Source organism: Sinocyclocheilus anshuiensis, unplaced genomic scaffold (assembly GCF_001515605.1).
Source record: "Sinocyclocheilus anshuiensis isolate Anshui unplaced genomic scaffold, SAMN03320099.WGS_v1.1 scaffold1162, whole genome shotgun sequence".
NCBI lineage: Eukaryota > Metazoa > Chordata > Actinopteri > Cypriniformes > Cyprinidae > Sinocyclocheilus > Sinocyclocheilus anshuiensis.
In genome coordinates this window covers 3,137,832-3,150,291 of record NW_015540875.1, presented here as the reverse complement: position 1 = coordinate 3,150,291, position 12,460 = coordinate 3,137,832, and the positions used below count along the sequence as shown (strand labels likewise).

At 32.0% G+C, this 12,460-nt stretch overlaps 1 protein-coding gene across 6 annotated transcripts in view; it reads left to right on the top strand.

Moving 5' to 3' along the window:
- syngap1b (synaptic Ras GTPase activating protein 1b) overlaps positions 1 to 12,460 on the top strand; it is a 43,333-nt gene that overhangs the window by 19,063 nt on the left and 11,810 nt on the right. For 5 of the 6 annotated variants that reach the window (XM_016485872.1, XM_016485874.1, XM_016485875.1 and 2 more), the window contains exons 13-16: positions 695 to 1,138; positions 2,490 to 2,666; positions 5,255 to 5,466; positions 9,701 to 9,773. In XM_016485872.1, the coding sequence (XP_016341358.1) occupies positions 695 to 1,138; positions 2,490 to 2,666; positions 5,255 to 5,466; positions 9,701 to 9,773 (906 nt within the window). The remainder of the gene's footprint in view (positions 1 to 694; positions 1,139 to 2,489; positions 2,667 to 5,254; positions 5,467 to 9,700; positions 9,774 to 12,460) is intronic. The other variant, XM_016485870.1, reaches the window with a different exon arrangement.

The window sequence follows — 12,460 nt, the reverse complement described above, 5'->3', positions numbered from 1 at the left end:
TTTATTCTATGATATAAAATACAACCATAATAGCTGGCTCATGATTTTTTAAGCTTTATAATATCTTGAAAAACGCAATGTCTAGTCATATTTATTTATTTATATAACATTATATAAAATATGAATTGAATTCAGCTATAAAACAGCTCCTCAGAAAGCAATAGTAAAGCAAGTCACTTCATGTTGATTCAATTCACTAACAACCAGTTCCAATTACAAAACAAATATGATTCAGATATAAGATATATTCTGCAGCATGGCAGAAGATAACAGTGTCATTTTTCAGCTTAATTTAGTTCAATGTTGATTCAGTTCATTTCGTGCAAAGTTCATCAATTATGAAACAATTTCACGGCAGATTTACAGAAGATATTATTATCCAGCTCAATTCAGTTCAAGTTTTGTTCTAATTTGATGTGAAATTTATCATATTTCTGAATGTTAATTATCTTTTAAGCCAACCAAAACTCAGGTGACAGTAGTGATTCGTAAACTTTTGTTGGTCACAGAGTTTATATAATAAAAAAGCATGGACATATCCTGTGGGAACTTTGGTTGATTCACTCCTGCAGCATTCTATTGTGTTTTATTCTTATTGTACTTAATGGATTTAGTACATTCTGTACTGAATATCTGGGAAAAGGGATTTCGAAATAAGCGGTGGTTGTTATTTAAGCATGTGTCTCATGACCAGGAGCAGCAGCAGATGGCAGGCATGGCATCACAGACCGGCACATCTCATTCATCACTCGCCACGCCTCCTTCCACCGTTCAGCCTGTCCGTCAAAGCTCCATGGCTCCTCCCACGCCGCGCATGAAATCGCAACCCTCGCATCAGCTTTCCGTGAGTTCTGCCGCCGCTGCCGCTCCTGCGGGCAAGACCAGGCCGCAGAGCGGAAACCTGCTCCAGTCCCCAGAGTCCGGCTTCGGGGGCCGGCAGCAGGGCCCTCGGCAGCAGCTGTCTGTCAAAGACAGCACCCCGCCTGGCCTGCCGCATCAGCAGAGCTCCACCAGAGAGAGCCAGGGATCGCAGGGCTCTCAGGGCGGAACGCCGCAGTCCACACAGCAATCCAAATCACATCAGGAACGACAGCAGATCCAGCAACAGCATCTGCTCAAGCCTACCATGAGCAAACAGGTGTTCCAATCAGAAACCATTCTTCACTCTCCCTGCTATCAAACATGTGCTTTTGTCTAGCTTCCTTCAGATAGGTATTTCTTTTGTGTGTGATCTCTATAAAATTATTTTAAAAAGGGAAAGTCTTGTGAAGGAAAGTCTTGGGAAAAAGTGGAGACCTTAAAAGTTTATTAAAGCCATTAAATGGGAAATAATTTAACGAATTATTTATTAAAAAAACAATATATTTACATATATAGTTAATATATTTTTTATAATATTTATCACACACAAAAACAATGAGGATCTTATTAAAGTGGCAGCATCTTGAACACTTTTTTTAAATATTCAATAGTAAAATAATAGAAATTAATAGAAAACAGTTACATGTATTTAGCTATATATAAAATACCACACAGGGAGTTTTTCACATTTATTCTTTGCATTTTAATAATATTTTAAGTTTATTAAAGCCATTTAATTAACAATATCTTGTTATAATATTTTTGCATATTCTTAAAAAAGGCTATATTAATCACCCACCAAAGGAAAAATCTTGTTCACATAATAATAAAGACATAGTGTGTGATTATGCATATATATACAGTATATATATATAATATATATATATATATATATATATATATATACATATACATATACATACTGTGTATATATAAATGCTACACAGGGACTAAAAAAAGTATGTAAAATAAATAAAATAATATAAAATGCTACACAGGGACTAGGGATTTAAACATGGTAAAAACTGTTAAACAGAGATGAAAGCACAAAACTTTAATTAGTAGTAACATAAAACTAACCAGCATACTTAGTTATTGCTTTTAATACTTAATGAATTCATTTTTTATTCAAAATTCAAAAGTGACAGTAACAACATTTATAATGTAGCAAAATATTGTATTTTAAATAAATGTTTTTCGTTTGGACTTTCTATTTATCAAAGAATCCTGAACAAAAAAATGTATCACAGTTTTCACAAAAATATTAAGCAGAAATAAGATTTCAGCACTGATAATAATAAGAAATGAGCAGCAAATCAGTATATTAGAATGATTTTTGAAGGATCATACGACAATGCAAACTGCAGTAATGATGCTAAAAATTTCGCTTTGCATCACAGGAATAAATTACATTTTACAATATATTTGAATAGGAAACTTTTTTTTAATTTAAATAATATTTCAAACTATTACTATTTTTACATGCTCAAAATGCAGAATTGGTGAGCATAAGAGACGTCTTTCAAAAACATCAAAATCTTACCAAGCCGAAACTGTAGTGTAAATATTGAAGATGCAACCCAAACGTCAGTTTCCACACTTACATGATCTTGTGTTCTTTTCCTCAGGGCTCTTCCCAATCTCCAACCACCCTCAACCCCTCGACCCCTGCCTCTGAGCGAACGGTCGCCTGGGTGTCCAACATGCCCCATCTTTCTGCTGACATAGAGAGCTCCCGCATCGAACGAGAGGAATACAAACTCAAGGAGTATTCAAAGAGCATGGACGAGTCGCGTCTGGACAGAGTGTGTTTCTCTCCTACTCTACTAGCTATACGACATGTGTTCTGAGGGTTTATTATATTCATACCAACAGAAATTGTCATGCTAGAAGGCTGCTGTGATGTGAATGTTGTGGGCTTTGAATTAGAATCACTTTAGGGTTTATCCCTTAGTTTCTTGGTCCAAACTCGAGCTTCATTCTTGTCTCTGTCCTTGTGCAAACATGCCACAAGACACTCAGTTGTGTCTCCCACCTCAGCACACAAGTGTCAAGGAAATGCATATCACGTCTTTCACCTCTGCAACAGATGGTGCTGGCAGCCTCATTTATGCATTATTTAAATATCAAATGAAAATGAGCAGCCTTCTGCAGTAAACAGACTTCAGGAGAGAGCAGCATGGGCTTTCAATCAGCTCTTGACCCTCTGTCCTCCACTGTGCAAATTGGTGTAGAGGTGACACGCAACTGCTTTTCATTGTTTCACAGTGTGCCTGTTAAAAGACAGCTTCATCTTCAGCTATGAATCAGCGTTTTTTTAAATACATTTTCTCATTCCCGTGTGGTTTGGAAGGTGAATTTGCTCATTTGCATTGACTGTGGTTGTCCACCTAGGCAGCTTCTTTATGCATGAATGACACGTTCCTTGTGGAAAAGCTGCGGGGAGCAAAATCATGCTTGCTTGTAAACCAGATGTTGGCCAAAATCTGAAAGCTGCTCATTACTGGAAAAACCACACTGTTCTGAAAACGACTGAGCTACAAAAATGCGCAAACAGTCATTATTTACTCACCCTCATGCCATTCTAAACCCGTATGGCTTACTTTCTTAGTCTTTATTTCTCACAAAATATGACATTTTGAAAAATATTGTGCCCAGGATATGCTTCAGAAATGTCCCTTTTATATTCCACATGAGAAAGACAGGATTTTGGAATAAGATTAAGCAAATGCCCACTACTTTTAGGTGGTGAATGAATTTTTATTACTGTTTTATTACTTTTTTGCATTGCAGTTTATTCAATCCATTTAATAGATCATATCTTATTATTTGTCATTTTCACAACTTATTCTGTTTATTTTAATACTTTTATTTTATCATACTTTTTTCATTTTTTTAAACGTATTTTATTTGTAATTAATTTTGATTTAATGAAATACTTATTTTTATTTTTTTTTATGTCATTTTAATTGTATTTCACTTTTGTTAAGTACTTTTTAATGTTTTTAATACTTTTTAAGACTTTTCTAACTAGTGCTGTCAAACGATTAATCGCGATTAATCGCATCCAAAATAAAAGTTTTGTTTACGTAATATATGTGTGTGTACTGTGTATATTTATTACGTATATATAAATACACACACTTGCATGTATATATTTAAGAAAAATATGTTACGTTTATATATTAAATATATTTATATATGATATAATTTATATGAATATAAATATATACATGTAAATACATGTAAATATTTTCAAAATATATACTGTATGTGTGTGTCTTTATATATATATATACATAATAAATATACACAGTACACATACATATATTATGTAAACAAAAACTTTTATTTTGGATTATTTTGTTTGACAGCACTACTTTTAATAGATTTTAATTATATTTTAAAAGTTTGTTAAAGCCATTTAATAGACAAAATTATTCAATTTTTTTAAACTATTTTTGATTTTTACTTTTATTGTTTTATTATTTTTTTTATAATTTATGTAATTTTAATTACTTTTTATTTTAATTAAAACTTTTATTTTACTTTCATTTTTTAATACTTTTAATAAATGGAAGAAGCTTTTTTTTATACCTAACTTTGTTTTGTTCCCCCAGATTTTAATAGCATTTTGAACATTTATTAAAGCCATTTAATGGAAGGGATAATACAGGTGCATCTCAATAAATAAATTTAAAAAAAGTTCATTTATTTCAGTAATTCAACTCAAATTGTGAAACTCGTGTATTAAATAAATTCAATGCACACAGACTGAAGGGTGTCAATGATTGTCTTCTGGACAACTGTCAGATCAGCAGTCTTCCCCATGATTGTGTAGCCTAGTGAACCAAACTGAGAGACCATTTTGAAGGCTCAGGAAACCTTTGCAGGTGTTTTGAGTTGATTAGCTGATTGGCATGTCACCATATTCTAATTTGTTGAGATAGTGAATTGGTGGATTTTTGTTAAATGAGCCAAAATCATCACAATTAAAAGAACCAAAGACTTAAACTACTTCAGTCTGTGTGCATTGAATTTATTTAATACACGAGTTTCACAATTACTGAAATAAATGAACTTTTCCATGACATTCTAATTTATTGAGATGCACCTGTACCTTGTTAATTATAATTTTCAAAAAATATTCAATTAACATTTTAGTTTTTTACTTTAATTTTATTTCTATTTGTTTTTCTAAATGAATTTTTATTTAATTTAAATGTTTGTTTTTTTTACTTTTATTTAATACTTTTACCTTTTAATACTTTTTGACACTTTTAGTTACTCACTCACCAACCTATTACCTTACAGTCTCAAGGAAGCCGTCAAGATGAGCGTAACATCTGCTCTGCTAACACGCCTGCTGTCCTCCTCTCTTCTCTGGACGCAGGTGCGTGAATACGAGGAGGAGATCAACTCTCTGAAGGAGCGTCTGATGATGTCACACCGCAAGCTGGAGGAGTACGAGAGGAGGATGTTAACTCAGGAGCAGCAGACCAATAAAATCCTGCTGCAGTATCAGAGCCGACTGGAGAACAGCGAGAGGAGACTGAGACAGCAGCAGATGGAGAAAGACAACCAAATTAAAGGAATTATTGACAGGTAATTTGAAAAAAAAAAAAAGGCTGGAGAAACATTGAGCGGTGGTTACATGATCACACTCGCTGTGTACTTACTGTACTTCCGTTCCTTTGACAAGGACCCCTTATGTAATGCTGTTTAGAAATAGTGGCCCAAAACAGTATTTGTATAATTAAACCAAACTTAAAAAAGATCTGAATGACATTGCATTGAGACAACAAAATATGATACTATCAAAATGTTAAATCTAGTGGCATTCATTTAAAGAAATATAGCACACTTTCACAAAAAGTGATAATACATTATATACACTACTGTTCAAATGTTTTTGAAAGGAGACAGTTATGCTCAGTAAGGCTGTATTTATTTAACCAAAAATACAGTAAAAACTGTAATATTGTGAAATATTATTAAAATGTAAAATAGCTGTTTTCTATTTGAATATATTTTAAAATGTAATTTATTCCTGTGATCAAAGCTGAATTTTCAGCATCATTACTCCAGTCTTCAGTGTCACGTGATCCTTCAGAAATCATTCTAATATGCTGATTTGCTGCTCAAGAAACATTTCTTATTATTATCAATGCGGAAAACAGTTGTGCTGCCTCATATTTTTGTTAAAACCATGATTTGTTTTTATAAATAGTATGTCTGAAAGAACAGCATTTATTTTAAATCTTTTGTTACATTATAAATGCCCTTATTGTCACTTTTGATCAATTTAATGCATCCTTGCTGAATAAAAGTATTCATTTTATTTATTTTTTATTAAATTTTATTAACTTTCTATTACATTTTATTTTTACAATTATTTTAAAATAGTTTAATTTCCTTTTAATTCATTCATTTCAATTTTAATTTGCAGATACAGTATATTATTTGATATCTCATTTTTTTAGAATGATGCAGATGTCCAAATACTTTTTAGGGTCACTGTGTATATGTTTTATACATTTTATAAGGGGTTCTCTAAAGCGACTGCCATTTATGTTGAATTGTGCCTCTCTCATGTTAGTTTAACATGGACGTCTCAGTCTTGTAATTGCCATGTTGTGTCTCCTCACAAAGCTACTTTTAATTGATGAACCGGGTTCATTTCCTCCCTGTTGTTGTTTCATTTCATAATTTTTATTATGGTGTTATTTGGATTCTTTTCAGCTGTATGAATCTACAGAGATCCATCTTCCAATGTTTTGTTCACTGGTATAAATGACATCACCCCACCCATTGGTTGATGAAATGATGATGTAACTTCCTGTAATGCAGCACTTACTCCATATTCTATGTCACAGAGTATATTGCTATTTCAATCCAATTCTAGGAATGAAGACATGGAGTCAAGACACTCAGATGATGAAGGGAGACCTGGTTCTTACTCCCAAAAGGGCATAAAAATATAAATCATCAAGTCTCTTCCCTCCTTGACGTGTGTTAGTGCAATACCTTACTGGAAATGATCTCAGGATGAACGGGATGTGTTTGCAGTATATATTTGTCATTTTAAGCTCTGCCGTCTGAGGAAACAAGTTTGACATGGACAAATTGTGCTTGAGCTGAAAAGAAAAGTTGCTTCATGAATTGCTAATGTTTAAGAAAAATTGCCATCTGCACAAACTTGGTCATTCATTAATAAAAATCTGTGATTATTTACTGTCATGTCGTTCCAAACCTGTATGCTATTAAATTTTCAGTGGAATACAAAAAAAAAATAAAGTAAAAAAAATAAAAATTAAATAAAATTAAATTAAATTAAATAAATAAATAAATATTTATTTATTTATTTATTTAGTTTATTTATTTGTTGGTTGGTTGGATGGATGGACAAAAAAGCTGTTTTGTCCTATTTGAAGTATACACTGTATAGAGAGAGTAATACAAGTAATACAGGTTTAAGAATGAGATGAGGGAGTGTGAATTATTTCAGCATATCTGCAATAATAATGTTTTATTATTTAAAAAGCCTTTATTCGGCTTTTACCTGTTTATCTTGAAAATAGAAAAGGTGCTGGCTGATTTCTCTTCCAAATAACCATTGATGATTGTAGCAGAACATCTTGAAAATACCCAGAATCCTCTCTTCCTGAACTGCCTGTTCAAGCTTCTCTGCTGCACTTCTCTCGTCACTGTGTTCTGGAACATACTGCGTGATGAAAGTGTCTTACACATCAGAATAGATCATATGTCAGATGTTCATGTTCTCCATATCTCTATGTGCTATCACAAGAACAGCGCTCTCATGTGTCAGCCGCTCCTCATCACATTTGGCTTTCAGTTGTTCAGGCCTTGCGGGAATATCAGTTTCAGCGTCAAGAGCATGCATTTTCAAATATGCATCAATAAAACTTCAGAAACAGGCTTGTGTTTGCTCATATTCAAACACAAGCCTCATATATGACTCCTAATGTTTAAATTCATGGCTTAATCTTACAAAACCTGGTCAAGGTCATGTTTCACTCCAAAATAAAAAGAAGAAGGCAGCACATTAATCATTAATTTAAACATAAATTTTTTAAATATATATAATGTAAATGAAAGTATTTGTATATCATGTTATTTATGCTTTTCTACTAAGTAAATGTACAAGCGTTGTCACAGCATAAAATACAAAAGGGGCTTCATTTGCTTTATGCAAAATACATATATTTTTTTCTTTTGATTTTGAGGTGAAATATGACCTGGATTTGTTTTCAACCTTTACAGATAAATATTAACACAACAAACCATAGTTGTGTTCAGTATGTTTCAGTGTTATGTTTCATGTGCAATACCAAGATGATGCAGTATCAAATATTAAACATGAGGTAAGTGAGTTGTGATACAGGCATTTATAAATATCTTATTTTGTGTGGTGCTGTTTGTGAAATAAACATAGAGATATGAATTATAGATCAAGAAACATAAACACTGAATTAATTTTGGCCTGAAATTAATTCTTAGAAAATCTTTTTTGCAATGTGTTCTTGACATAAACAATAACTATGGAAGAATATGGAATGTTTGCACTGAATTTTTGTTTTTCATTGTTAGCCTTTCATATATCGATGTATAAAAATGAGTGTATTAAAGACTCTATACAGTTAGAAACCAATAACAAAGACATTGCTTCCCTATAAATTCTTTTAAAAGCTATTTATTCAGAAATAGAGTATAGATAATATATATTCTGTATACAAGTTATATATATATATTTAATTATTGTATCCAAACAGTGTGCAATAAATATGCCTTGATACTGTAGCAATGTTAAATAGCACAATGAAGTTTTACTAATGATTCCTTCTCATGACCCTTCTGACCCCTGCTTGTGAAATGTGACCTTTGTTAATAAAAAAAAAAATAAATAAATCACATTGTTGTGAAAGACATGAGCGGACTTGAAATAAAATGAATGATTCTGTATTTTTTAGAAGGCCTGAAGCACTTACTTTGTCTTTTAATTTTGTTTGTTTTTGCTGTTTATTACTTTTGCATTCGATTTTGTACAAGCATATATGTACATTTATCAATGGAATAAAATATCCAATCACATTGTTTTAAACCTAAACTGTGCAATTCATTATTTACTTATATGCTAAAGACTAGAATAAGTCATCCTGCAATAAATAAATGTACCATTTCACATCAGTACACATCAAAACAATGAAACCTTTCAGATTCAAACCAAATGCATGCATTTAATGTCAGTTGTCCTGTCATGTGCTCATATTGTCTTGTCAACATATATCAAACCAAACATCACAAGACACATCATTCCTTACAAAGCCGTTGTTCAGTTGATAATCACACAGGTTTTGGGCCTGTGGTTTGTTCTGCCTAAAAACAGTATCTGATGCGATTTCCAGAGTGTTGTGAAATGTTCATGTAGGGATATGAAAACATCCCTGTTTGTGTATGAACCAAACGTCACTTTGATGCGTTCTGGCGGCCACTTCAATGGTGTGTAATTGCTGAAATAAGCTGCAAGCAAGAGTGGCAGCCGTCGTTAGAAGTCGTACAACGTGGCCCATTTTCATTTATCAGCTCCCTTATTCCCATGGGATGATGGAAATATGTCATTATATGACATAATGTGACATCTTTTTGATGGAATTTCTCACAGTAGGCTTTCCAGATCGGACCAAATCAGCCAAACTACAAAGCTTTTATCAATGATATTTCTGGCTGATGAACACTTCTGTCTGATCTCAATAAAGTCTGTGTGCTTTGGAACTAATAATGTCTTTCTCTCTCCTTCGCTTCCTTGTTTTCCGTGAAGACTCATGGCCGTGGAAGACGAGCTGAGGGGAGGGGTGGTGCCTGAGCACAAACCCAGGATGTTCGCAGACCAGGTCTGTCTTCTCATTCTGGATCTCTCCTGGACTGTGCTGTCCGTTGTTTGCGTGTCTGTTCATCTGTGTTTATGTTGGAATGTCTTTGCTCGTTTGCTCTGCCTGTCTGAATGCTTTAGGACTGATTTCCATCGCTGGTGTGATGATTTGTAGGTCAGAACTCACAGATTCGATCCACTTGAGGAAGAGTAGCACTCAATTCTGATGATGATGCTAAAACTTATTTATTTATTTATTGCTCAGAGGAGACTAAAAGGGGTCATGTCAAGAGGAATCAACTTTTTCTTTTCCTTCAGAAGAATTTAAAACTGTAGCTTTAAGTCTTCTTTAGTCCGAAAAACTGTTTTATATTATTATACAGTAGTGCTCAAAAGTTTGGACTCTGTAAGAAAGAAGTCTCTTATGCTCACCAAGGCTGCATTTATTTGTTCCAAAAAAATAAAATAAATAAGAAAAGATTAATAAGAAAAATAGTTCAGTAATATTGGGAAATATTAAAATATTATTAAAATTTAAAACTACTTTTTCATATTTTAATATATTGTGAAATGTAATTTATTCCTGTGAGGCAAAGCTGAATTTTCAGCATCATTACTCCAGTCTTCAGTTTCACATGATCCTTCAGAAATTAATATTTCTGAATAATTTAATATTAATATTAATATTTATTTTCTAATATGCTGATTTACTGCTCACAAAACATTTCTGATTATTATCACTGTTGAAAAGGTTTTTTCTGCTTAATTCTTTTTTTTTTTTGAAAACTTTTTCATGATTCTTTGATAAATAGGAAATTCAAAAACTGCTTTCATTCAAAAAAGAAATATTTTGTAACATTATAAATGTCTTCACTGTTAGTTTTGATCAGTTTAATGCATCCTTTATTATGTATATATAAATGCACACACATATACAGTATATATTTTGAAAATATTTACATGTATTTACATGCATGTATTTCTATTCATATAATTTCTATTACATTTAAATATATTTAATATATAAACATTACATATTTTTCTTAAATATATACATGCATGTGTTTGTATTTATATATACATAATAAATATACAGAGTACACACACATATATATTGTGAACAAAAACTTTTATTTTGGATGCGATTAATCGCGATTAATCGTCTGACAGCACTAGTATTAATTATTAAGATGTTGCACCTACTGTAAAATGCTAGAATATATCATTTCCTCTTGATGAGAAATGTTTGAGTTCATACAGAGATTTGATTGGAGATTTGATATCTTTGCAAATCTGAGCACAATTTGAGACACTGTTGCGATTTCTTCTGAAACTCTCTTTTGACTATTAGGGTCTTTTTTTGCTCTCCATTCAGTCCTATTGCTGTCTAGGTGAAACATTAGCGATATTATTGAAATATTTCCAATGGGATAGTTCAAAAAGTACAAATACTTCAATACATAATTAGATAATTCTTGCATTTTTGAAGCATAATTTGCTCAGTGTTGCTTTACCTCGAGTGGAAAGATATTTAGCTAAGCATTAAACTCCAGTACCTCCTGTAGGAATGTCAAATGCTTCATGTTTCTTTCCATGCATCATCCCTCGCTTCTTTTTTATGCTTTGATTTGTCATAAATGGTGCATCGCTGTACTATATGTTACAACAAACACCAAATTCTCAGCAGTTCCAGTCTGTGCACACGCCACTCAACCGCTCTGAGCAAACGCTCAAGCAGAATCTAAATCGACTTCCGATGTGACTTTGAAAAGGAGAAAATCAATAATCCTGTTTCTGACAAGATAAGATGAGATAAAACGTGTGAGCTGTATGGGATCAGGAAAGCTGCTGAGTGGACAGAACCGCAGACAGACGTTCAGCGCTGTCAGCACAGATTCTCCTGCAGAATACAATTAGCGTGTGAAAGAAAAGCTCAGGTGGGCATCAGAAGATGTTTGGAGGCGAGACTGCAGGGGTTCCGGAAGGAAACATATTTTTAACATCCATTTTACACATTTAGATTGCCCAAATGTGGAGGGGAAAAGATTCTATCTGGGCCTTATAACATCCTTTATTCTGATGCACTTCATATAAATTAAATCATAAACATTTAATATTATTAATTAATATAATGTTATTAATTTACATAATGAGGTAAATCTATAGGTCTATAAGGTATCTATTTACTTCATAATAAACATAATTTAAATAAAATGACTTTTTTCACTGCCGGTCAAAAGTTTAGAGTAATTAATTTTTCTTTAAATAAGATTTTAAAATATGTCTCTTATGTTAACCAAGGCTGCTTTATTTGATCAGTAAAAGCTGTAATAATGTGAAATATTATTGCTAATTAAAATGTTTTCTATTTTATTATATAATATGTATATTCAAATATATAAAATTTTATACACTTATTCTTTTATAATATATTTATTATATAATATACAATAATATATTATAAAATGATATTTTATTTATATAATTTTATTATTTTTATTATTAAAAAATATTATAAAATATATTATTTTATATTGTGATATATAATTGTATATATTAAATATAACTTATTCCTGAATTTTTTTCTGAATTAATTATTATTGTTATTGGTTTTGGAGCTCAATTATTATTAATGGTTCTTAAAGGGGTCATATGATGCTATTTTAAAGATCATTATTTTGTGTATTTGGTGTAACAGAATATGTTGAC